The sequence below is a fragment of the Schistocerca serialis genome, chromosome 4, assembly GCF_023864345.2.
Source record: "Schistocerca serialis cubense isolate TAMUIC-IGC-003099 chromosome 4, iqSchSeri2.2, whole genome shotgun sequence".
Classification (NCBI taxonomy): Eukaryota; Metazoa; Arthropoda; class Insecta; order Orthoptera; family Acrididae; genus Schistocerca; species Schistocerca serialis.
The window spans coordinates 90,371,075-90,396,283 of NC_064641.1; the positions used below are offsets into that span (position 1 = coordinate 90,371,075).

At 46.5% G+C, this 25,209-nt stretch overlaps 1 protein-coding gene across 1 annotated transcript; it reads left to right on the forward strand.

Annotated features, from left to right (window-relative positions):
* Positions 1-2,337: 2,337 nt before the first annotated feature.
* On the forward strand, positions 2,338-23,771 carry LOC126474272 (cuticle protein 21.3-like). Its single transcript, XM_050101736.1, has 2 exons — positions 2,338-2,958; positions 23,292-23,771. Exons 1-2 carry the CDS (start codon positions 2,338-2,340, stop codon positions 23,769-23,771), a joined length of 1,101 nt encoding a protein of 366 aa, XP_049957693.1.
* Positions 23,772-25,209: the final 1,438 nt, after the last annotated feature.

Here is a 25,209-nt window from a genome sequence, read left to right on the forward strand (position 1 = left end):
CACTATTCAATTACACAGTAGTACTTAATGTGGATGAAAGATGAGTGAGTGTGTTTTGTGTGTTTTCCTTTCCTAATCCCAAATAATTGGTACCGACCTATCTCCTAAATATTATTTTACTTGTTTGTTGCGGCTTGCACTGACATCCATAAATATTATAGGTTTACTGATATTTGTGTATTTGTAATATTTAACATGACAATTATTTGTGTGTTTATTATAATTTGTATGTTTAGTGTAAGAGCATTGATAATAATTTTGTAAAAGCAATTGTGTGTGCATTCAAACTGTTGTTCGTGCTTACACGTATTAACATTGGTGAGTGCCACTTGGAAATGTTTAATTTGTGCTAATGAACTCTGATGAACTGTCTGATTAGTGATAGTGAATATTATGGACTGTTACCTGCACTTGCTCAACATTGCTGGGTGCCACTGATGGAACTGCTTCTACTGAGTTAATGTCACTTGTTGCTGTCTGCACCTGCTCAACATTGCTGGGTGCCACTGATGAAACTGCTTCTACTGACATAATGTCACTTGTTGGTGTCTGCACCTGTTCAACATTGCTGGGTGCCACTGATGGAACTGCTTCTACTGAAATGATGTCACTTGTTGGTGTCTGCACCTGTTCAACATTGCTGGGTGCCACTGATGGAACTGCTACTACTGATGATGTCACTTGTTGGTGTCTGCACCTGCTCAACATTACTGGGTGCCACTGATGGAACTGCTTCTACTGACATAATGTCACTTGTTGCTGTCTGCACCTGCTCAACATTGCTGGGTGCCACTGATGGAACTGCTTCTACTGAAATGATGTCACTTGTTGGTGTCTGCACCAGCTCGACATTGCTGGGTGCCACTGTGGGAGCTGTTTAATTACTGCTGATGAAATGTTATGAGACTGCTATTTGCACCTGTTGACCATTGCTGGGTGCTACTGTTGGAACTGTCAACTACTCTGAGGAGTGCTACTTGTTTATTGAACTGTTGACAAGATTTTATGTGAATATTTGTATAAACCGATTTTTTGTGTGAAACTTCCTGGTGGATTAAAACTGTGTGCCCGATCGAGATTCGAACTCGGGACCTTTTTCTTTCGCGGGCAAGTGCTCTACCATCTGAGTTACCGAACCACGACTCACGACCGGTACTCACAGCCTTACTTCTGCCAGTATCTCGTCTCCTACCTTCCAAACTTTACAGAAGCTCTCCTGCGAACCTTGCAGTTTTAATCTGCCATTAAGTTTCATATCAGCGCACACTCCGCTGCAGAGTGAAAATCTCATTCTGGGAACATCCTCCAGGCTGTGGCTAAGCCATGTCTCCGCTATATCCTTTCTTTCAGGAGTGCTAGTTGTGCAAGGTTCGCAGGAGAGCTTCTGTAAAGTTTGGAAGGTAGGAGACGAAATACTGGCAGAAGTAAGGCTGTGAGTAGCGGCCGTGAGTCGTGCTTCGGTAGCTCAGATGGTAGAGCACTTGCCGCGAAAGGCAAAGGCCCCGAGGTCGAATCTCGGTCGGGCACACAGTTTTAATCTGCCAGGGAGTTTCATATCAGCGCACACTCCGCTGCAGAGTGAAAATCAGTCAGCCTTCGGCGGCGCAGCGGTTCGGATGGTGTTTACGTCCCTGCCGCACGTCTGCGCGAGAGGTGTTTACGTTACGTGTGTAGCGGTGTGTGGCGGTATACATAGAACGAATCATGGCTTTGTCGTTCCGCAAATCGACGCTGAAATTTAGTTTTGCTAACGAATATGCTCGACCGAAGGCTTACGAGATCGAACGTTATTTACGGGACGAGGTGAAAATCGAACCTGACGTTCTAGTTGGAATACACTTATCTATAGTCAGCAGCGTGGTCTATGTCAAGCTCACAAATGAAGCGGCATGTGACGAACTCCTACTTCGACACCGACACGGACTTCGTTTCTGTCATTCGGACGGGAATGTTGGAGCGGTAACTGTTGAACACGCCGGCATGGGCCTCCGAACGATCCGCGTCTTTGAGCTTCCATTCGAAGTGCCAGAAGAATTGGTGACAGACGCCCTGCGTCCTTACGGAACGGTCCTATCCCACGTGGCTGAAAAATGGGCGAGTTTCAAGACGTATCCTGTCCTCAATGGCGTCAGACAAATGCGGATCGAACTCCGAAAACACGTCCCGTCGTACTTGTACATCGCCGGTTGTCGGGCGATTGTCATTTACGACGGACAACCAAGGACGTGCTCTGGATGTGGGAAGGAGGGACACATACGTTCTGAGTGTGCTCAACGAAGGTTATTACAGCTGCCACGGGATGATCCACCCCTCACGCCGCATCCGACTGTGCTCCCCATGACTTACGTCGCCGCATTACGCGATGACGTGGGCCGCGAGACAGACGCGTACCAGAACACTCAGACAGCGACGGATCGTGGCGAGCCACAGAAAGACGACGTTGCGGTGGACCGCCTGCAGCAGTCACAGGACGCCCTCTCTTCGGTTCCGCTTGCGGCCCCTTCAGATAACGCACTTGGAGACGTCGATCATACGACGGCGCATGATTCCGACGTCCCCCACGAACAACTGGAGACCATGCTGACCTCTGATTCCGAGGCCCGGCAACGTAAACAGCGATCACCAAAACGCCGGAAGAAGCGTCGCCTCACGGTGGAGAACGACCTCTCTGATCTAGCAGACAATTCTGAGAAGTTTACGGGTACAGAACAGACGACCATGGATACAGAAGAACTGCCTAGCGTGGATGCAACGGTGGCCAGCGGGACGGTGGCACGACCTACCGCTGACGATGCTCCAGACACAGCGAAGGCGCTCGATCGACGGCAACAGGCTACTGAGGAGGCTACGGCGCCTGCACCGCACGACAACGATGGGACACTAGGGGACTGGTCAGAAGACCCACCCCCGTGGGGAACTGATGATGCTCTAGGAACTGCTCCCATGCACTCTCCCGGTGTAAGACCGGAAGAGTGCACGGAATAACGGCAGACCATATGAGGGTACGGCGGGGGACATTAGTACTACAGCAGCCTATGTACGGAAGAATTAGCGACCGTACGGTGCCCTATCTCCGTTGACAGCCATGCAACAAGCTTATCGGATAGGGTCTGTTAACATCAATAGCATTGGGACGCCGGTAAAAATCAAGATGCTCAGTGACATGATAAAGGCTGCGGATTTAGACATAGCACTATTACAAGAAGTTCGGGTACTTCCCCCCTCGGACTTTTACGGTTACGACATTTACTGTTCCCCGTGTGACGAGAGGGGCGTTGGCACAGCTTCCTTTAATAAAAGGAAGGGATACGTGCAGACGAAGTGGGATATTTGCCTTCTGCCCGTTGTACGGCCGTGACCATAGGTGGAATACGTTTGATCAACATATATGCACCGTCAGGCTCGGATAAGAGAAGAGACAGAGCAGATTTTTACGCCCATGAGGTTACACCGTTGTTCCAGGGACGATACGATGGTTGCATACTCGGCGGAGATTTTAATTGTGTGCTCGATAGAAAGGACCAACAACCTAACTATACTACTAGCCAAGAACTTAGGGAGCTGGTCAACGGGATGGAATTAGTCGATACATGGGACCTGAAGTATCGAAACCAACCAGGATATACATTTTTTACTAGCCACTCCGCGGGCCGTTTGGACCGAATCTACGTTTCAAGGGCGTTAGCAACGTCGACGGTGGACGCAGAAATATGGCCGACGGCATTTACAGACCACGAGGCATATACACTCCTGGAAATTGAAATAAGAACACCGTGAATTCATTGTCCCAGGTAGGGGAAACTTTATTGACACATTCCTGGGGTCAGATACATCACATGATCACACTGACAGAACCACAGGCACATAGACACAGGCAACAGAGCATGCACAATGTCGGCACTAGTACGGTGTATATCCACCTTTCGCAGCAATGCAGGCTGCTATTCTCCCATGGAGACGATCGTAGAGATGCTGGATGTAGTCCTGTGGAACGGCTTGCCATGCCATTTCCACCTGGCGCCTCAGTTGGACCAGCGTTCGTGCTGGACGTGCAGACCGCGTGAGACGACGCTTCATCCAGTCCCAAACATGCTCAATGGGGGACAGATCCGGAGATCTTGCTGGCCAGGGTAGTTGACTTACACCTTCTAGAGCACGTTGGGTGGCACGGGATACATGCGGACGTGCATTGTCCTGTTGGAACAGCAAGTTCCCTTGCCGGTCTAGGAATGGTAGAACGATGGGTTCGATGACGGTTTGGATGTACCGTGCACTATTCAGTGTCCCCTCGACGATCACCAGTGGTGTACGGCCAGTGTAGGAGATCGCTCCCCACACCATGATGCCGGGTGTTGGCCTTGTGTGCCTCGGTCGTTTGCAGTCCTGATTGTGGCGCTCACCTGCACGGCGCCAAACACACATACGACCATCATTGGCACCAAGGCAGAAGCGACTCTCATCGCTGAAGACGACACGTCTCCATTCGTCCCTCCATTCACGCCTGTCGCGACAGCACTGGAGGCGGGCTGCACGATGTTGGGGCGTGAGCGGAAGACGGCCTAACGGTGTGCGGGACCGTAGCCCAGCTTCATGGAGACGGTTGCGAATGGTCCTCGCCGATACCCCAGGAGCAACAGTGTCCCTAATTTGCTGGGAAGTGGCGGTGCGGTCCCCTACGGCACTGCGTAGGATCCTACGGTCTTGGCGTGCATCCGTGCGTCGCTGCGGTCCGGTCCCAGGTCGACGGGCACGTGCACCTTCCGCCGACCACTGGCGACAACATCGATGTACTGTGGAGACCTCACGGCCCACGTGTTGAGAAATTCGGCGGTACGTCCACCCGGCCTCCCGCATGCCCACTATACGCCCTCGCTCAAAGTCCGTCAACTGCACATACGGTTCACGTGCTCGCTGTCGCGGCATGCTACCAGTGTTAAAGACTGCGATGGAGCTCCGTATGCCACGGCAAACTGGCTGACACTGACGGCGGCGGTGCACAAATGCTGCGCAGCTAGCGCCATTCGACGGCCAACACCGCTGTGCCGTGCGTGTGATCATTGCTTGTACAGCCCTCTCGCAGTGTCCGGAGCAAATATGGTGGGTCTGACACACCGGTGTCAGTGTGTTCTTTTTTCCATTTCCAGGAGTGTATTTGTATGGTTAACCTTAATAGACAGCAGGTGTGGAGACGGAGGGGTAATTGGAAGATGAACGTCTCCCACCTGCGAGATGCAGATTGCCGACGCATGGTGGAGGACGCGTGGCATGGCTGCCTCCGTCGACGAAATTCTTTCGGTTCTGTCCTGCAATGGTGGATCGAGTGCGCGAAGCCAGCTTTACGGAGGACGTTAATAGGTTACGGGAAGGAAGTTTCTCAATGGCAGCGCGCGACCACTGGGTTTTACTTTACGGCTCTCCGGGAACTGTTAGCACAACCACCTACACCAGAACGCCAGACGGCCGTCCACCGAGTTAAAGCGAAGCTGGTACAACTTGGGAAGCAGAGGATGGCAGGTACGATGATACGCGCGAGGTCGCAGGATTTCCTGCCCAACGAGGTTCCCTCGATGCATTATGTGATAAAGGAAAGACGAAGAAGACGGAGGAATTTAATACATGAGATCGATCTCGGCGATGGCCGTCGTTTTACAACACAGAGGGGCATAGCACAGGCGTTCACGGATCATTTTAGCAGATTCTATGCGAGCAACGGGGAGGGTCAGAGGGAGCTGGGGAACGTCCTGGAAGAGATCCCAGACGCGACGAGAGTGAACGGGGAAGCGGACGGGTTATTTGCAATTACGTGTGAAGAGCTGGAGGAAGCGATTACACGAGGTGCTTGCAACAAATCCCCAGGTCCAGACGGATTCCCGTTGGAATTTTACCGTGCCTTTGTGACCATTATGACACCGATGTGGCTATGTATGTTTAATGAGCTTCTGCAGCAAGAAGTACCGGTTCACATCCAATTCACGGAAGGGCTCATGATACCAATACCGAAGCCCCGTGGTGGCAAACGGCCTTGTGATTATCGCCCCTTGACCCTCCTTAATAGTGACTACAAGATCTTCATGCGCATCCTGGGAAGTCGTATCAAAAAGTCGCTGGAGAATCGAATATATGCCGATCAGACTTGTCTTGGCGGCATCAGTAATATCCACACAGCCTTGGGAGACTATCGTGACGTCGTCGCCCTCGCGGCTGCATGCCGCCTCCGGGGGGCGATGGTTGCAGTAGATTTCGATCATGCTTTTGATCGCGTGGATCATGTGTACCTCGCGGCGGTGATGAATAGGATGGGTGTCTCGCCATTATTGACCAATGCTGTGATGCGTTTGTTGCACGGCGCCAGATCAGCGATGGTGGTCAACGGAGGGAGAACTGAGTATTTTAAGATCTTAAGATCAGTGAGACAGGGTTGCCCCTCGTCGATCCTCCTTTATGCAATCGCCTTAGAACCGTGTCTCGCAGGCCTTCGCCGCCGTCTTAGCGGGATCTCCCTACGGCAATTATCATTCTAATGCAGAGCATACGCGGATGATATTGTGTTCCTCGTACGGAATGAGAGGGAGACTCAAACAGCACTGGATTGGCTACAGACGCATGGGATGGCAGCTGGAAGTGTGGTCAACTACCGAAAATCACAATTCATGCATGTGGGGCGTGGACTAGAACCAGGAACGGAAGGGCCCTTACCTGCGGTGGAAACCCTCCGCTGTTTGGGTATCACCTTTCATAAAGAGACAGCGAGAACGGCTGCGGACAACTACCGAAGATTGTTACTCAGAGTCCGCACGGCAGTACGACTAAACGCCCTACGGTCGATGGATATGCTGCAGCGAGTGTTACTCGTCAACCTTTATCTCGCGCCCATGATGTGCCACCTGACGCACCTTCTCCCCTTGACGCGCACGGGGGCTATGAGGATTTAGGCGGCTTTTGGGTACTATGTGTGCCTGGGACAACTCTTTAAGGTGCAGTGCAACACGCTTACCCTCCCAGCGCGAGAGGGGGGCTTTGGTTTAGTGAACGTGCACGAGAAGGCGCGTGCCATGTATATTAATACTATGCTCAAACGGTGGCGCAACAGGAATCACTCGCTTACGGGGACGATCATCGAAGAACTCGTACCCACATCGCATCCTCCTCCAGTCAGTGTCGGCCATATATCACCCCCTTTCACGTATGTGCGCACGTTCCTCGTGGAACACAGTTACGTTCGAGAGCGTTTACCGACGACCCGACAGTCGACATCGAAGGACGTGTACCATCTGCTTCTTCGACAGATCACCCGGAATAGGGTGGAACGCAAACATCCAGCTGTTAATTGGCACGTGGTGTGGCGCACGGACCACCACCCCCACCTACCTACATCTGTCAGGTCAACATGGTACATTGTCGTCAACAGAAAATACCCTACAAATGATAAAAAGTACGTAATACATTTGGCGGATTCGCCCTTGTGTCAGCAATGCGGCTGCCCGCATCTCGTGGTCGTGCGGTAGCGTTCTCGCTTCCCACGCCCGGGTTCCCGGGTTCGATTCCCGGCGGGGTCAGGGATTTTCTCTGCCTCGTGATGGCTGGGTGTTGTGTGATGTCCTTAGGTTAGTTAGGTTTAAGTAGTTCTAAGTTCTAGGGGACTGATGACCATAGATGTTAAGTCCCATAGTGCTCAGAGCCATCAGCAATGCGGCGTGCTGGATACGGACGACCATCGGCTGGTCTGCGGCGAGGCATTGGCTGTCTGGACTCTCGCAAGGAAGATAATAGCGTTCATGCGGCGCTCTATACAGCAGTCTGTTCTGACATAGTATTTTTTCCAGAGGAAACGTATTTTCCGCGTCATAAGACGAACGCAGTGGCGTGGATCACAGGTATGACGGTCCATTACATCTATAGAGACACACGTACGAACTTACTGAACGTCCTGGATTACTGGCAATACTTGCAAGATGGACACACGAAACTATTACGGCTACAAAAGTACAAGGATTGGTATGCCAATTTCCTGGTAACGGTATTTGCGGACCCGCCATATACTTGGGGTGTGCCGGGTGCGCAAAGATGAGCGGCGGTGCTTTCGTTGTGAAACCGACCAAGTAATGTGATCGACTCAGAACACTATGCGAGTACGCGGCCTACGAAAAACTCACGCTTGAACAGTTAGCAATTGGATGTACTTTAAATTTTGTTTTCATACCCCTAAATACTTTTCTTTAGGGTGCCGGAAGTAGCCCCATTTTGATTTTGTTGTTATTTCATGCTGCATGGTAGGACGGCAGCGAGGTTCCTTCCAGGACAGTTATCATGTGTCAGGACGTACTATGTTTATTTTGTGAATAATAAAGGTTTCTGTTTCTCCTTTCTCTTACCTTCCTTCATATTAAAAAAAAAAAAAAAAAAAAAAAAAAAAAAAAAAAAAAAAAAAAAAAAAAAAAAGATGGTAGAGCACTTGCCCGCGAAAGGCAAAGGCCCCGTGTTCGAATCTCGGTCGGGCACACAGTTTTAATCTGCCAGGGAGTTTCATATCAGCGCACACTCCGCTGCAGAGTGAAAATCTCATTCGATTTTTTGTGTATTTACTGTTTATGAAATGTTATGAGATTCTTACCTGCACATATTCGTCATTGCTGACGCTATTGATCGAATTGTTTAACCACATGATACTTGTGTAAGCTATTATGTACAATCACATGTATGCAAGCATTTGTATTCCTTACTGTATTTTATATATTAGGTTATTGAAGGGTCAGTGCAAAGCCAAAATTTATGTAGTTATGTGATATTTACTTATTAATATTATCTTTTATTATTGTCTGTATTTTTTGGGCGAATTTGGTGGTATTTTCACCACCAATGCTGGCAAAAATACCATCAAATTCTAGCCGTGGAGGAGGAGCATATGAAAGGTGGCTACTCTGAGTCACAGCACCAGAGATTGCGCCAAAGAGTATTATTCCGCCGCCTCCACTGGCAGTGCTTGTTCAGAAGTTGCTGTGGGAAGTGGTAGTTCTGAGGTTGCCGTAGTCAGCGCTTGTTGAGAGGATGTCGATAGCAGTACTAGTTGTGAACATGTCGTGCACAGTTGTTCTGATGGGCTAGACAGCCGATGCTGTTCGAATGGGGATGTTGTAATGAACAGAGCGTATATTTCGTCAATATATATGAAGGTAAAAAAAACCTTTTTTTTATTTCAAATTTCGTAACTAAGAATGTCTCTTGGTCACAGGTTCAGTCAACAAAGCATCTGGCTTGTTTTCATGTATTAGGGTGTAATTCTGGTTTCTATGTGCAATTATAGTATTTCTGTTTTTTTTTAATTACTGCAGTGTGAATGGTGTTTAAAATACCTAGTCTTATTGAGGAAGAACCGTGCCAGATGTGTACGTTGAATCACACTTCCACACACAGAACAGTTAGACCAGTGCTTTGTTGTTTCGTAGCTTGTTGTTTCGTAGCTTTTATAGTTGCTGGGGACTTAATTAATTAACTGCGTTAACGGAAATTTCCTTTCATTCCTTATTGTTATTCTATGCAGTCAGATTGCGTACTAATACTACTCAGGGCCAACCGGTCACGAGACTTCGTAGCTGGACAGACAGTTACTAAATTTAAAAATTATTTGCATTATAAATAATTAAGCCCCCATGCAACACCAAGTAGGGAACGTTTCCATCTGACGCCGCTAGCGCTCGCCGATCGCGTATATTTTTGTATGTGCGTGCTCGGCAGCTCAGCCGGCATCAATCTGTGACAGCGGGAACGTCTCTGCGCGTCTGGTTTTTTCGATATTCGAATTTGAACTGTGCGCTGCAATCGAAAATCCCGCCAGTTGTGAGGTGCGGTCTATGATACGGTTTTTGTTGGCAAAAAAACTAAAACCCATAGAAATTTATCGCGAACTGTGCGAAGTGTACGGAAACTACGTAATGAGTGAATAATCCCTCCGAAAATGGTGCATTCCATTTAAAAATGGCCGAACCATCATTCATGATGAAGAGAAGAGTGGACGCCCGAGCATTGTGACTGACGATCTTTGTTTTCCACAAGTTTCACAGACTTTGTTGTTTGAAGTTGTCACTCAAAAGCTAGGCTGCCACAAATTTTTGCGCACGATGGGTGTCCAAAATGCTTACAGAGCACCATAAAGAACAGCGAATGGGGGCAAAGTTGACATTTATGGAGGCCTACTACAAACGTGGTGATTCATTACTGGATCGAATCGTAATCGGTGACGAGACTTGGGTGAAACACGAGAATTGCGAAACAAAATTACAGTCCAATGAGTGGGGGCGCATAAAATCCCCCCAAAAACAAAGAAAATTTTGCAAACCTTGCCAGCAAGGAAGTTGATGGCGACATTGTTTTGGGATAGGCAAGGTGAGCTTCATATTGAATTTCTCGAACGTGGAGCAACCATAAATTTTGATCCGGTACTGTCAAGTTTTGCACGCCCTGAGAAGAGCAGTTCAAAACAAACGCCGATGAAAGCTGACGTCTAATATTTTGTTTTTGCACCACAATGCCCGATCTCACACGGCAAACAGCACTAAAGAACTCCTTAATTCATTCAAATGGGAAGTTTTCCCTCATCCGCTCCTACAGCCCCAATCTTGCACCAAGCGACTTGTTTCCCAAGACGGAGAACTGGCTTGCAACGCAGTGCTTTGATGACAACGCGGAACTCCAGGTGGGCGCGACTCAGTGGCTGAAGTCTCAGGCGGCAGAATTTTACGACGAAGGTATTTCAGATCTTGTACACCGCTATGATAAGTGCCTCAATATGTTTGGTGACTACGTGGAAAAGTAGTATGCCAGTCGCTCTTTCAGATGTATATAATAAAATGTATTTCTTGTACTTAGATTTCTTTAATGCCAAAACGCTCCCTACTTTCTGAATAGCCCTCGTATACCATTGTAGCTTTTTATTAAGATATACGCGAACTTGTCGATTGGCAACTCCGAACCGGAGGCAGGTAAAACACTCCACCTGTCACGGCACCTCTTAGGTCACCCCTCACCGCAGCAACACTGGTACTCCCTCGCTCTTCTCCACCAGCATGTCCTTCAGATAAAACACTAATTCCAAATGTTCGTAATGTAAGAAATACTCTACCACTCAAAATCTAATGAACGACTGAACATCAGTATAAATTTGTGTAGAACTGTGAGGTATTGCAAGATGAGACCTTGTCCCAAAATGACCTGAGGGAACAATTTTGAAGAACGGATATTGTTGTTGTGGTTATTGTGCCCGCCATTGTGGTTAGCGGCTTCCTTTGAAGGCACGAGTAATGCGGGGAGAGAGTTGTTTAGTCTCCGTGTTCGTGAGACGGGAAGTCTTTACTTGGTACCACATCGATGCTGCCAACCACAAGTCCGTGCACTTCCTACGGAATGGAACTGCTGCCCGACAGCCATTTTGCATAAAAGCATGAGCCAAAGTGAAGTAAATGTAAACATAACACAGAAACTGAATTTTGATACTGTTTATTTTTTATTGGTTTTTGTTTCATTGTGTAATTTTGGTGTTGTGGAAGTTCATGAATGCACGATACGATGGTACATGGAAATTGGGGCTCTAATAATGAGTCTTCACGAATCTGTATCACTTCCGTCCTGTATTTACATCGTAGTGGCTGATCTGTAAAAGGCCCACCTTTATGTTGGCAGTAGCAAGAGAGAAATTAATACAAACGAATTTCCTCTTTCACGATCCCCTCTTCTCGCCAAATCCTTACTACTTTCCTTTCTAACCCCCCCCCCCCCCCCAACACAATGTGTGGTATCGATAGCTCCGCTGCCACAACGTAGGTCCGCTCTGCTAAGTTGGCACTACGAGAGACACCAACTGCAGCGCCCTCTAGCCGGTGCTGTCGAGGTCTACGAGCTCCGCCACTGCTTCTCCCCATTTCATCAGGTGCTGCGACCCCATTTCATCAGGTGCAGCCAGCCAGGACACTTCGCTTCAACTTCGCGCCAACTTGCAAGTTATGTAATATGTTTGCATATGTTATCTGCTAGTAAAGGTGCTTTAACTGTATCTGCAGTACAGAGACATTAGTATCTTTTCTTGTTCCTGTTCCTTACCCACGCGCCGCCTCTCATGCGGGATACAAAACAATGAGCTACTCGGTCGCATTTTCAAGTGCTTGCTGTAGGTATTACAGTATTAATATTGCCAAGGCGGCGCAAAATTTCCACTTTTGGAAGTAGAGGGGGGTGACAAACTAAAGTTTAGGCATCCATGGTCTACAGTGTTTTGAAAATAGAACTTTAATTATGGACTCCCTGTATGTCCTCTCTGGCGCTAGTCACGTGGGGCTGTCGAGATCTTGTGTGGCATAGAGTATGTTCCTCCTGGAGTCTTCAGTAATCACATGCAGTCGTGGGAGGTTGATCAACACGATCAACAGTAATGGGGATGGGCAAACACCACTCTTTACAGGCAAAGAGTCTTCTGCACTCGAATTCAGACAATGGTATGGCATAACTCTCTGCACCTTACATCAGGTGTACCATGATTATATCACACGCTGGCAGCTTTCAAATGCGATCTACATGTGAAACGTGTTCCGTATCTTTAAGTCTATACAAAATTTATGGTATTACTACTATCTATCGTACATTATGCCGCTGCGCTGAAATCATAATCATTTCTGTGTCCATATCTACTACACGCCAATTTGACGTTTGGTGGATGCTGTCTCCTTATTTTCTCGATTTCCATGGACACCCGTGTAAATGTTGATGTAAAACGAACACATTCTGTAAAAAGGAATACTACACACTGACCGAAAGAGGTGGCGCAGTGGTTAGCACACTGGACTCGCATTTCGGAGGACGACGGTTCAATCCCGCGTCCGGCCATCCAGATTTAGGTTTTCCGTGATTTCCCTAAGTCGCTTCAGGTAAATGCCGGGATGGTACCTTTGAAAGAGCACGGCCGGCCTCCTTCCCTAATCGAATGAGACCGATGACCTCGCTGTTTGGTCTCTTCCCCAAAGAACTCAACCAACCCAACTACACACTGATACACGCAGATGTCGGATAGGAGTATGTTGCAGATGACAAGAGACAGTTCATCCAGATTCTCTGCAGGACTTGGCTCAGGAACATAAATTCTTACAACAGGCCCTGCCTGGCCCACCGGTACCGAGCGACGTCACGTCATCTCCCGCCTATGACGTCACTGGATGCGGTATGGAAGGGCGTGGCGTCAACCCCGCTCTCCCTGCCGTTATCATTTACCCACTACTACTCAGTCATGTAGCTCCTCAATTGACATCACGAGGCTAAATGCACCTCGTTTTAGGCATGCCATCACCGAAGATTGGGTAGTAGTACTGGGAACTGAAACCAGGCCCTCCGAATGGTAGTCAGGCACAGGGTAGTCGCGTTTCCATGTGGGGAATTCTTACATGGGGTAAAACGGGTACCTCACTTGTTTGTCATGGTGTCCCACCAGCAAACGATACACGTAGATACCATCATGTAGAGCCGTTTGTTCTACTACAAGTGTAGCTTCCCACAGACGATCTGTATCTTAGTAAAGCAATACACTATGCCATTACTCCAGTTTAACGTGGCATAAACAGCGGTGACCACGTGGGGGCAAGTTTCTCAACTGAGATCGATCCTAATGAGCACGTCTAGATTGTTATCGACCTGGAAGTGTGCGCATTCCACTCAGCTTCGTGACTGGTTGGCGTCAGTTAAGAGGTCATGAATATGAATGGCTCCCCGATGCACTCAGTGTGTCGTCGAACCTACGTCTCTACGTTCGCCGTGCTGTAGTGCATGTTACACGTATATGTTACTTGAATGGTGTCACTATTTCAGTTACCTATGTTTGTGGTAGACAAGGTGTACAGTGAGCGTGACCTCAGTAGAAACACAGTGGGTTCGTATTGAGGGGGTCAGTTCTTCAAATCTCCGTCTGGACACCTCGATTCAGATTTCCCATCATTCCCTTAAATCGCTTAAGGCGAATGCTGGTATGGTCGCCTTTAATATGCAAATAATTTTAAAATTGTAAGCCAGTCTAGCGTATTATATACTGTTCTCAACGTGCAACGACACCCCATTTTTCTGACTTGAGGGGAACTCCACTGTCGTCACTCTGTAGAAGTCGTGATCGCAGGCGGTGACTCAGCTGCTGTCCCGTTGTCGCGCTACTCCAGCTCACGACCTTGCGCAACGGCGACCGAGAAATTCCTCGCCGGCTGCATACAGACAAGGTCGCCAGTCCCGGCCAGACACCTCAGTCTAGGCCAATGTCACCAACCAGTCAGTTAACCGCGCCTTTATCCAGCTTTTGATTATGCTTGCCTTTCAGTTCGAAATGAGAGTGCACTGACTGCGTTATTTCCCTCGTTCTTTTTGCAGACTCCTATTAGATTTTAGAGGTAGTGATGTCCTTCTTCCACTGTACGTTCAGCTCAGTGGAGTTTCATTTACCATCATTTCATCACACACAAATGATAATAAAGTGTGTGTTGTCAGTTTCGTCCATTGTCGGAGAATCTACTCATTACTCTATTGTTAGGAGCGTCTGCCACGTCATAAACGAACACCATATAGGAAACCATGAAATTCTTCTGAGAGGCTTTCATGAGCCGGAATACAGATCCATAAATGAGTGTTATTGAGTATATCGCAGTTGCCCCCCCCCTCCACCTCCAAGTACTAATGTTCAATTGCCGAGCATGTAGGGAATCGTTGTTGCTGAAGTACCGGCGGAAGTAAACATCTGTATTGAAGAGTTCACACAAGTTCGCCTGTGGCCTGTTTGTCAAGTACTAGCTGTCTACCTTCTATCTTATGTTGTTTCTAGCACTTCGTCTTCAAGCCGCGAGTGGCCTACCGGGACCGTCCGACCGCCGTGTCATCCTCAGAGGACGATGTGGATAGGAGGGGCGTGGGGTCAGCACACCGCTCTCCCAGACGTTATGATGGTATTCTTGACCGAAGTCGCTACTATTCGGTCAAGTAGCTCCTCAATTGGCATCACGAGGCTGAGTGCACCCCAAAAAATGGCAACAGTGCATGGCGGCTGGATGGTCACCCATCGAATTGCTGGCCACGCCCAACAGCGCTTAACTTCGGTGATGTCACGGGAACCGGTGTATCCACTTCGGCAAGGCCGTTGCCTTATTTGTTTCTAGAGAGTTCATAAAGATGTTGTAGGAAGTTTCTTCTTTTCTTTCTGGATTTTATAAACAATCCTGTTGGCAGAACATCCGCAAATGAGCATTATAGCAGAGGTTGAAAAGACCGCTTCAGTTGTAAATTACTTTATTTTCACACGACCGATTTCGGACTGTTATAAGCCCATCCTCAGGTGTCGTAGCTGTCGCGGCGCTTAGTTGGTCGGCGAAAACTGGAAATTGGATACTAGTTCGACGTGACACGAGCTCTGTGAAGCATTTACGTTCGTGTCAGTACAAACATTATTCATATGCTTGCAATAATACTACATGGATCCCAAATAACTAGAACAACGCCATCTAAACATATGGAAACGTAAATTCAGAAAATGTGTCGTAAGTCCATTGTACAAATTGGAAGGGCAATGCAATATTAGCTTTTTTATGATTTTGAGCCAGTAACTACATGAACTGATTTTGAATAATTCCAGGGTTAAACACTGAAAAAATAATGCCTCCTGATAACTCAGGACAGATGAACAGATTTTAGGCTTGGATAAAACATTCCATGCGGACAGAGACACAGATGTAATTAATTTAAATCACTGTATTCTCATTAGCTATATATATGTAGTTGTTGAGTGGCCATTATACATAACTGAGTACTGTTTAACTGCCATAAAGCTATTCTCCACCACGTTACTGTAGCTTTCGATTTGTTGAAAGATGTTGCCTGCACCTCCAGTTTCATCAATGAGCAAATCCATACTAGCAGAATCGCATCGCATCTTCTACACACAGACAATTCACTTGATGTTGCCTATTTACGGATACTCATCGCACCGTCTGACGTCCTCTCACACACTCATAGCTAGCCCCCTACTGACTACTAGCAAAATAATTGTTCAAACATCCCGGAATATTAAAACAATGTGTCGAATCAGGACTCGAACCCTGGACCTCCACTATATTCTTTTCCCCTGAAGTGCTAGTTCCGCTAAATAGCGCAGGTAGCTAGAAAGAGAACGCTGTCGGTCAAACACTTGCCTGCAAAAGGCAAAGGTCGTGGGTTCCATTCTCAGTCTGAGACTTAGTTTTAATCTGCGAGTATGTTTCAAATCAGCAGGCAATCCGCTGCAGAGTAAAACTCATTGTGGGAAATAACTGTTGTTTATAAAGGTTATCCATATTTTCATAATACGTTAGTCCAACGTGTAGCGTTCAAACAATATAATAATTTACAAAAAATTGAACTTACCCGTTTACGGAGCGGAACTAACGCATTTACATAAGCGGGCAGTGGATGGTACCTGAGACTATCTAAGCATCGCACTGTTTTTCTTTTTCTCTGTTTCTTTTTCTTTTCTTCAGGCTGATTTAATGAGACCAGTCACTAACTCCTATCCTGCCACTAACCACTTCATTTCAGAGTAGCACTTGCAGCCTACTTACTCAATTATTTATTGTCTCTTTTCAAATCTCTGTGTTCCCCTATTGTTCTTACCCACTACAACTCCCTCTAGAAAAACGTAGGTTATTCCCTGTTGTCGTAACACTTTTCTTATCATCCTATCCTTTTTTCTTCTCTCTGTTTTCCATATATTCCTTTCTTCGGAAATTTTGCGAAGAACCTACTCATTCTTTATTTTATCTGTCCACATAATTCTCAACATTCTCCTGTAGTACCAGAATTAAAATACTTCGATTCTCTTCTGTTCCAGTTTTTCCATTGTTCTATATTTCACCACTGTAAAATACTGTACATTCTCAGAAATCTCTTCCTCAACTTCAGCACACTCTTTGTTGTTAGTACACATCACTTGCCCAGGAATGCCTTTATTGCCAGTGCTAGTCTGCATTTCATGTCCCTCTTGCTTCGTCGATCATGGGTTACTTTGCTGTCTAGGTAGCAGATTCCCTTAACTATGTGTACTTCGTGATTGACAATCCCGATAAGTTTCTCACTGTTCTGATTGCTGGTACTTCTCATTTCTTTCGTCACTCTTCGATTGACGCTCAATCCATACTCTGCACTCATTAGACTGTTCACTCCATTCCACACATAACATAATTATTTGTCACCTCAGAACTTTTTTTTTCTGGTACAAGGTGACAATTGGTGAACTGTATGAAATAAAATCGTCATGAATTCTGAACGGTTGGCGTCAGTTGGCCGCTGGGCATGATGGGAAGTAGTATACGCATGTTTGGTTTAGCGACGAAGCACACATTCATTTGGGCGGTTTCGCCAATAAGGAAAACGTCAATAAGCAAAACTGGCGCATTTGGGTGAATGAGAATCCGCATATCGCGATCAACAAGTCTCTTCACCCTCAACGGGTGACTGTGTGGTGTGCAATGTCCATTCACGGTATAATCGGTGCGATATTCCTTGATGGCATGGTGACTACCGAACTGCACGTGAAGGTTTTGGAAGATTATTTCATCCCCATTACACAAAGTGATCGTGATTTCGACAAGATGTGGGTCTTGCAAGACGGAGCTCGACCCCTTCGAAGCTGGAGAGTGTTTTATGTCCTGGAGGAGCACTTTTGGGACCGCATTCTGGCTCTAGGGGAACCCAGAGACCACTGGCATAGGCTTCGATTGGCCACCGTATTCTCCTGATCTGATAGCATGTGACATCTTTTTGTGGGGCTGTGTTAAAGACAAGATGTTCAGCAATAACCCCAAAACCATTCTGAGCTGAAAAAAGCCATTTAGGAGGTCTTCGACAGCATCCTTGTTCCGACGCTTCAGCGGGTCATGCAGAATTTCGCTATTCGTCTGCGCCACAGCCTCGCTAATTGTGGCAGGCATATCGAAGCTAAATCGGAATATCTGTAGCGAAGTTTATGTGTTGAATAAAATGTGTACACGCCGTAGTTTGTAGTTAATTTACAGTTTCTTTCATATAGTTCAATAAATCTTACCCTGTATGTATATATTGAACATTAGGGGCGAAAGACTACCTTCCCTGGATTACACCTTTTTTAATCCGAGCACTAGTGTCTTTAGCGTTCCTGAAGCTAGCGTTCCTGAAGCCAAAGTGATCGTCATCTAACACTTCCTCAACTTTGTTTTCGATTTCTCTGTATATTATTATTGTCAGCAACGTGGATGCATGAGCTGTTAAGCTGACTCTGCGATAATTCTCGCTCTTGTCGGCTCTTGATATCTTCGGAGGCATGTGGGTGATGTTCTTCCGAAAATCTGATGGTATATAGCCAGTTCCATAAACTCTACACACCAACATGAACAGATATTTTGTTACTACTTTCCGCAAGGATCTTAGAAAGTCCGATGAATATTATTTATTTCTCCTGCCCAGTTTTATCTTAAGTTTTCCAATGGGCTTTCAAATTCTTGTTCTAATACCAGATTCCCTGTCTCTTCCCAATCGATCCCTGTTTCTTCCACTGTTACGTCATTAGACAAGTCCTCCTCTTCACAGAGGCCTTCAATGCACTGTTTCCACCTAACCGCCATCTCTTCCTGACTAGTCTCATAATCTTCAGTCTACTCTACATCATTACTATGTTGTGATCTGAGTCTATATCTATTCCTGGGTATTTCGGAATCTCTGCCTGATCTTGATGTAATCTAACTGGAATCTTCCCGTATCTGCCAGTCTTTCCCAAATATACCGTCCTCCTCCTGTGATTCTTGAACAGAGTATTCGCTACTGCAAGGTGAAATTTATTGCGGAACTCAGTTAGTATTCATCCTTTCTCGTTCCTTCCACCAAGCCCATAGTCTCTCGGAACTCTTTCTTCCACTCCTTCCCCTATAACCGTATTACAATTCCCTATGACTATTAGATTTCCATCTGCCTTCACGTTCTGAATTTCCTGTTCAACATCGTCATATATTTTATCTTCCAGCTTCTACTTTCGACGTCGGTGTTGATTTGATGTTGATTCTGATAAGACCAACTTTCTGATTGAACTGCTCTCAGTAAGTCACTCTATCCAATCTTACTACTCACAACAAGTTCTGCTCCTGTTACACAATGTTCTGCTGCTTTTGACTATACCCAATACTCATCTGACAAGAAAAATTTGTCTTATTTCCGTTTTACTTGACCTACCCAGAATATATGTAGACTGAGCCTTTGTATTTCGCTTTTCAGATTTTGTAGCCTTACTACCACGTTCAAACTTCTGACATTCCACGACCCTTTGATTATTCAATATTTTTCTCCTGGTTACCTCCCCCTTTGCAGTTCCTTCTCGGAGATACGAATGGGGGACTCGTCCGGAATCTTTTACCGACGGAGAAATCATCATGACACTTTATCAATTACAAGCCACAAGTCCTGCGGTTACACATTATGTTTGTTTAACGTGGTGGTTTCCATTGCCTTCTGCATCCTCATGCCGATGATCACTGCTGAATCTTCGGCTTTTCAGAGGCAGTTTCCTGTCCCAGTTGCAAGCGGGTGCTCTGAACCTCTGTCCGCTTCTACTCCCTCTTTGATAAGACCATTGGCTGGAAGATTTCGGCCGACATTGCTGATGGCTGTTATTGAAAATTTAAGCAACTGCGCGATTCTAACTCAGGAACCAAGCTGTTTTGATTACTAGTGAAAGAAGTTACCCCTAAGCCATAGGTGCAGGCAAGTGGTGCACATTAACAGACAGTGCAGAAAAATATCTACGTGTATGGCCTTAGTACTACAACGTTTCGAATGCAGTTATTTCTATGCATCAAATGAACGTTAAGGTTCAGCGATTGCCGTCCATGAGCAATAGTATGAGAAGATGGCCAATACATGCCGAAACCGTTTACTACCAAGTCTTGAGAAAGTGATTGTGTCATAAATAACAGGTAGTTTACAGTACCTCAGCCATGGATCTGCATCGAAAGAACGCCGTTTTTTCAAGAAAAAAAAATCTGAATTTCTCTGCTCCACCAAAACATTTTACCTACGTGAGGAACTTCGTTGCAAATGATTTCATTTGGCTTAGATCGTTCATTTTGAGAACCTAGTACTCTTACAATTATAATCAAATATTACACATACAGTACGTACAGAAACCTTGTTTGTCATCTGTTTCCACACATACAAAATTCATATCAGTGGTACTTCATTAAAATTAAAAGTAGCTTCATAAGATTCTGTCTAGACAGAATCCAATAAACTGTGTTGCGCCTTATTGAAATCCGTCAGGCTGTACTGCCGCGACATAATACGAAATTGTTAAGAAAACTACAAACGCTTCAGCCTCATTGCAATGTTGTTCCCCAGGGCGCATGCAATTTGCGCTGACGGTGATTATGCTCACTCTACCGTGGATGCCGGATATCCTCCCACAAGTTATCGAGCAAGGTTCTATATGATTTATCGGTTCTTGCATCAGGTGGTCAGGGTGTACAGGTCACAACACGCCTTGAGTGGAACACGGTGGTATTCAACCTGAGATTCTTGTTTATCGGCTTGTGTGAGTTGGTTTTCTGCAACACCTAATATAGCAGAGTGCTGCAGGTCCAGCTGCAGTCGTACCCTTGCTTAACGTCCGTGCGTAAGCCATATTCGTTGATGTGGGTTTCCGTAAAACTGACAGCAAGCGAGATTGCATGTTGTCGAAAGCGGGTGATGAGTTCAGACACACGCAGTGGAAATATTATATAACAGCTAATTAGTAAAATATCGTTGCTATCACTGAAGCTTTCATCATTCATTGCAATCGGGTACTGTTCCGATTATTGCCCTATTATCAACCATATACAACCGTTCGCTCGACGAAAGATCCTACTCAAAGACTGAACCGTTCCACGGGTCACATCAATTTTCAAGAAAGGTAGTTGGAGTAATCCACAAAATTACAGGCCCATATCGTTAACGTCGATATGCAGCAGGATTTTGGAACATATATTGTGTTCGAACATTATGAATAAACTTCAAGAAAACCGCCTATTGACACACAGTCAACATGGGTTTAGATAGTATTGTTCCTGTGAAACACAACTAGCTCTTTATTCACATGAAGTGTGGAGTGCTATTAACAAGGGATTTCAGATCGATTCCGTATTTATGGATTTCCGGAAGGCTTTTTACACTGTAGCACACAAGCGGCTCGTAGTGCTTATGGAATATCGTCTCACTTACGTGAGTAGATTTGTGATTTCCTGTCAGAGAGGTCACAGTTCGTAGTAATTGACGGAAAGTCATCGAATAAAACAGAAGTGGTTTCTGGCCTTCCCCAAGGTAGTGTAATAGACCCTTTGCTGTTCCTTATCTATATAGACGATTTGGGAGACAATCTGAGCAGCCGTCTTTGGTTGTTTGCAGATGAGTAATAAGGTCATCAGAAGATGAAAACAAATTGAAAAACGATTTTGAAAATATATCTGAAGGGAGCGAAAGTTGGCAGTTGACCCTAAATAACGAAAAGTGTGAGGTCATCCACATGAGTGCTAAAAGGAACTCGTTAAACGTCGGATACACGATAAATCAGTCTAATCTAAAAGCCGTAAATTCAACTAAATATCTAGGTATTACAATTACTAACAAATTAAATTGGAAGGAACACGTAGATAATGCTGTGAGGAGGCTAACCACAGACTGATTTTTATTGGCAGGACACTTAGAAAATGTAACAGACCTACTAAGGAGATTGCCAACACTACGACTGTTCGTCCTCTTTTAGAATACTGCTGCGCGATGTGGGAACCTTACCAGATAGGACTGACGGAGTACATCGAAAAAGTTCAAAGAAAGGCAGCACGTTTTGTATTATCGCGAAATATGAGAGAGAGTGTCATAGAAATGATACAGGATTTGAGATGGACATCATTAAAAGAAAGGCGTTTTTCGTTCCGACGGACCCTTCTCACGAAATTCCAATCACCAACTTTCTCCTCCAAATGCGAAAATATTTTGTTGACACAGATCTACATAGGGATTAACGATCGCCACGATAAAATAAGGGAAATCAAAGCTCGGACGGAAAGATATAGGTGTTCATTATATCCGCGCACCGTACGAGATTGAAATAATAGAGAATTGTGAAAGTGGTTCGATGAACTCTCTGCCAGGCACTTAAATGTGATTTGCAGGGTATCCATGTAGGTGTAGATGTAGATTTGATTCAGTTCAGGTAACAATGGTGTTATTACAGGCTACATAGAAGCCACTTCAAACGGAACTTCTTACTGACTTATGGACGAAATGCGAAAATATACCAGATAAATAAGCTATACGACGTGGCTTATGAAGTACGTCAACATTAGCGAATGCTCTATTTTGCATAACTTATTATTCTGTTTGCAGGATTTTCACATCGACATAATTTCGTTTTCATTGGTCGAGCACAACTAGATGTTGCATACTGACCCTTTTCTTTCATGATCTTGATGATGATGATAATGATAATGATGATGATGATGAGGTGCCATACTCCTTGAGAGAGCGTAGGGGACATTGAGGGAGACCAGCACCGCCGTACTAGGCAAGGTCCAAGTGGAGGTGGTTTGCTATTGCCGTAATGGAGATGAATCACGAAAATGATGATGAAGGACACACAACATCCAGTCCCCTGCCGGGAATCAACCCGGGCCCCTAGCGTAGCAGGCGGTAACGCTACCGCTACGCTACGGAGGCGGACTGCATGCTTTCATACACACATTGAAACATTGTATGCCAGGCTACACATTACCGTCACACATCGTCCTCTACACCTCCATACTGCCGTATTAGTCGAGCAAATATCACACTTGGATCAGAACGTCAGCGGAGATACGTAGAACATAGGGTGTATTGAAACCTCGTCCGTTCAGGAGAACCTCTAGGTCAGTGCAGCGTGCGGAACAAATCCGCCGGGCACGAGACAACGCCCAGCACGGGACCTCACGCAAGGCCACGGCGTGAGGAGCGCTACTTTCACGTCAGGTGACGCGCGCTGGTCCGGCCGTGTATAAAAGCCGTGCCCAAGACAGCAGAGGCACATTTCGGCAGCAGCAGTAGCAGCAGCAACAACTCACCCAGCCATGAACACCCTGGTACGTACTGCTACCGCTGTTTGTAGACCGTTATAACTCACTTCATCAACGAACTGGGTACCTCCGTATGGAGGACTTCTGATTTAACGAATTACTGAGTAGTAAAGCACTGCCTAACAATACTTTTACCAATTTCAGATCGTCCTTAGCGCCATCCTGGCCGTCGCCGTGGCTAAGCCCGGCTACCTGGGCGCCGCCCCCGCCGCAGTCGTCGCCCCCGCGGCCTACGACGCCCCCGCTGTGGTGGCCGCCCCCGTGCACGCCGGCTACGCCGCCTACGGCCCCGCCCCCGTCGCCGTGCGCTCCGACGGCTACCTGCTGGACACCCCTGACGTCGCCGTCACCAAAGCCGCCCACCTGACCGCCGTCGCCCAGACTCAGGCCCGTGACGCCGTCGTCAACGGCGCCGCCGCCCTGGCTGCCCACGCCGCCCACGCCTACGCCGCCCACGCTTACGCCGCCCCCGCTGTAGCGTACGCAGCTCCCGCGCCCGTGGCTTACGCCGCCCCCGCTGCCTACGCCGCCCCCGCTGCCTACGCCGCCCCCGCTGCCTACGCCGCCCCTGGCGCTCTCGCCGCTGCTGCCCACCTCCACGCTAAGGCTGCTCTGCTGGGCTGAAATGTCATCCTGCACAACGTTCCTTTGTGAATAATGTTTATATTATACAACATTACTAATAAACTATGGCAATGAATCTGTCCTGTGTTGTACTTTCCATTTTTCTATACTGTCTGATTCACTTTCGGAATTGTCTACAGTTTCCATAGAGACAGAATATGCAGATTCACTCCTCCGGAACTGAAAAAAAATTATGTAAACTAATATAGAGTTAGGATGCATATTCTTACGCCGATACTACAAAGATGAAGCACGTATGAAATAAAACAAACAGCAGCCGCGGCCCGTTGTTCGCATGAAATGCACTTAATGGATCTCCATGACAACTGAGAGCAAAGTTAATTTGGGAATCTATACAGCTTAATCCAAGATAACAATACACATAGATTCAGAAGGCTGTACACCAATCATAGATTGGTTTATGAACATCATTCAACCTAAAAGAGAACACAGTTTACTAGTTTGAAAACGCTTACAAATCCATGTATATGTAACTTTCAGAGGAACTTAACGGAAAGATATCGATCATAAAAATAATTTAAGTAATTTGACGCAATCTACAGAGCGTTCCGAAACTCAAAATTTCTAGGACTTGTGGAGGGGAATGATTACATCATACGCACATAAAAAAAAAGTTTTGCATCACCTCGGTTCCGAGAGTCGCGGAACTTGTACAGAAAATTTGAATAGAGATCGACATAAACATCATTTGCGTTCTTTTTATTGCTCATGAAAACCACACATTGTATGTTGTACCACCATACAGCAAGACCTTCAGAGGTGGTGGTCCAGATTGCTGAAAACACCAGCACCTTCAATACCCAGTAGCACGTCCTCTTGCATTGATGCGTGTCTGCATTCGTTGTGGCATACTGTCTAGGAATTGATCAAGACACTGTTTGTTCAGATTGTCCCACTGCTCAACGGCAGTTCGGCGTAGACCCTCAGAGTGGTTGGTGGGTCACGTCGCCCATAGAGAGCCCTTTTCAAACTATCCTAGGCATGTTCGATAGGGCTCATGTCTGCAGAACATGCTGGCCACTCTAGTCGAGCGATTTTGTTATTCTGAAGGAAGGGATTCACAATTTGTGCAAGATTGGGGCGCGAATTGTCGTCCATGAAGACGAATGCCTCGCCATTATGCTGCTGATATGGTTGCACTGTTGGTCGGAGAATGGCATTCACGTATCTTACAGCCGTTACGGCACCAGCGGCGTAAGTTGGCCTCACATAATGCCACACCTAAACAGCAGGGAACCTCCACCTAGTAGGAAAATAGTCCTGTTGGAATATGGTATTAATGGTATACTGCTTCATCCCATGTAGGCTTTCACGGCCGTAGTCTTCATCAGTAAACACTTTGGGGCAAAGTTGCCGTCGTCGATCTGTAGAAATTCTTCTTCCTGACGTTTCGTTCTCAACTACGGAGCCGGCCGCG

Coding starts and splice junctions, on each gene's coding strand:
- LOC126474272 (XM_050101736.1), top strand. CDS start 2,338: ATGACTTACGTCGCCGCATTACGCGATGACGTGGGCCGCGAGACAGAC. Junction 2,959..23,291: donor CTCCCATGCACTCTCCCGGT/GTAAGACCGGAA, acceptor TACCAATTTCAG/ATCGTCCTTAGCGCCATCCT.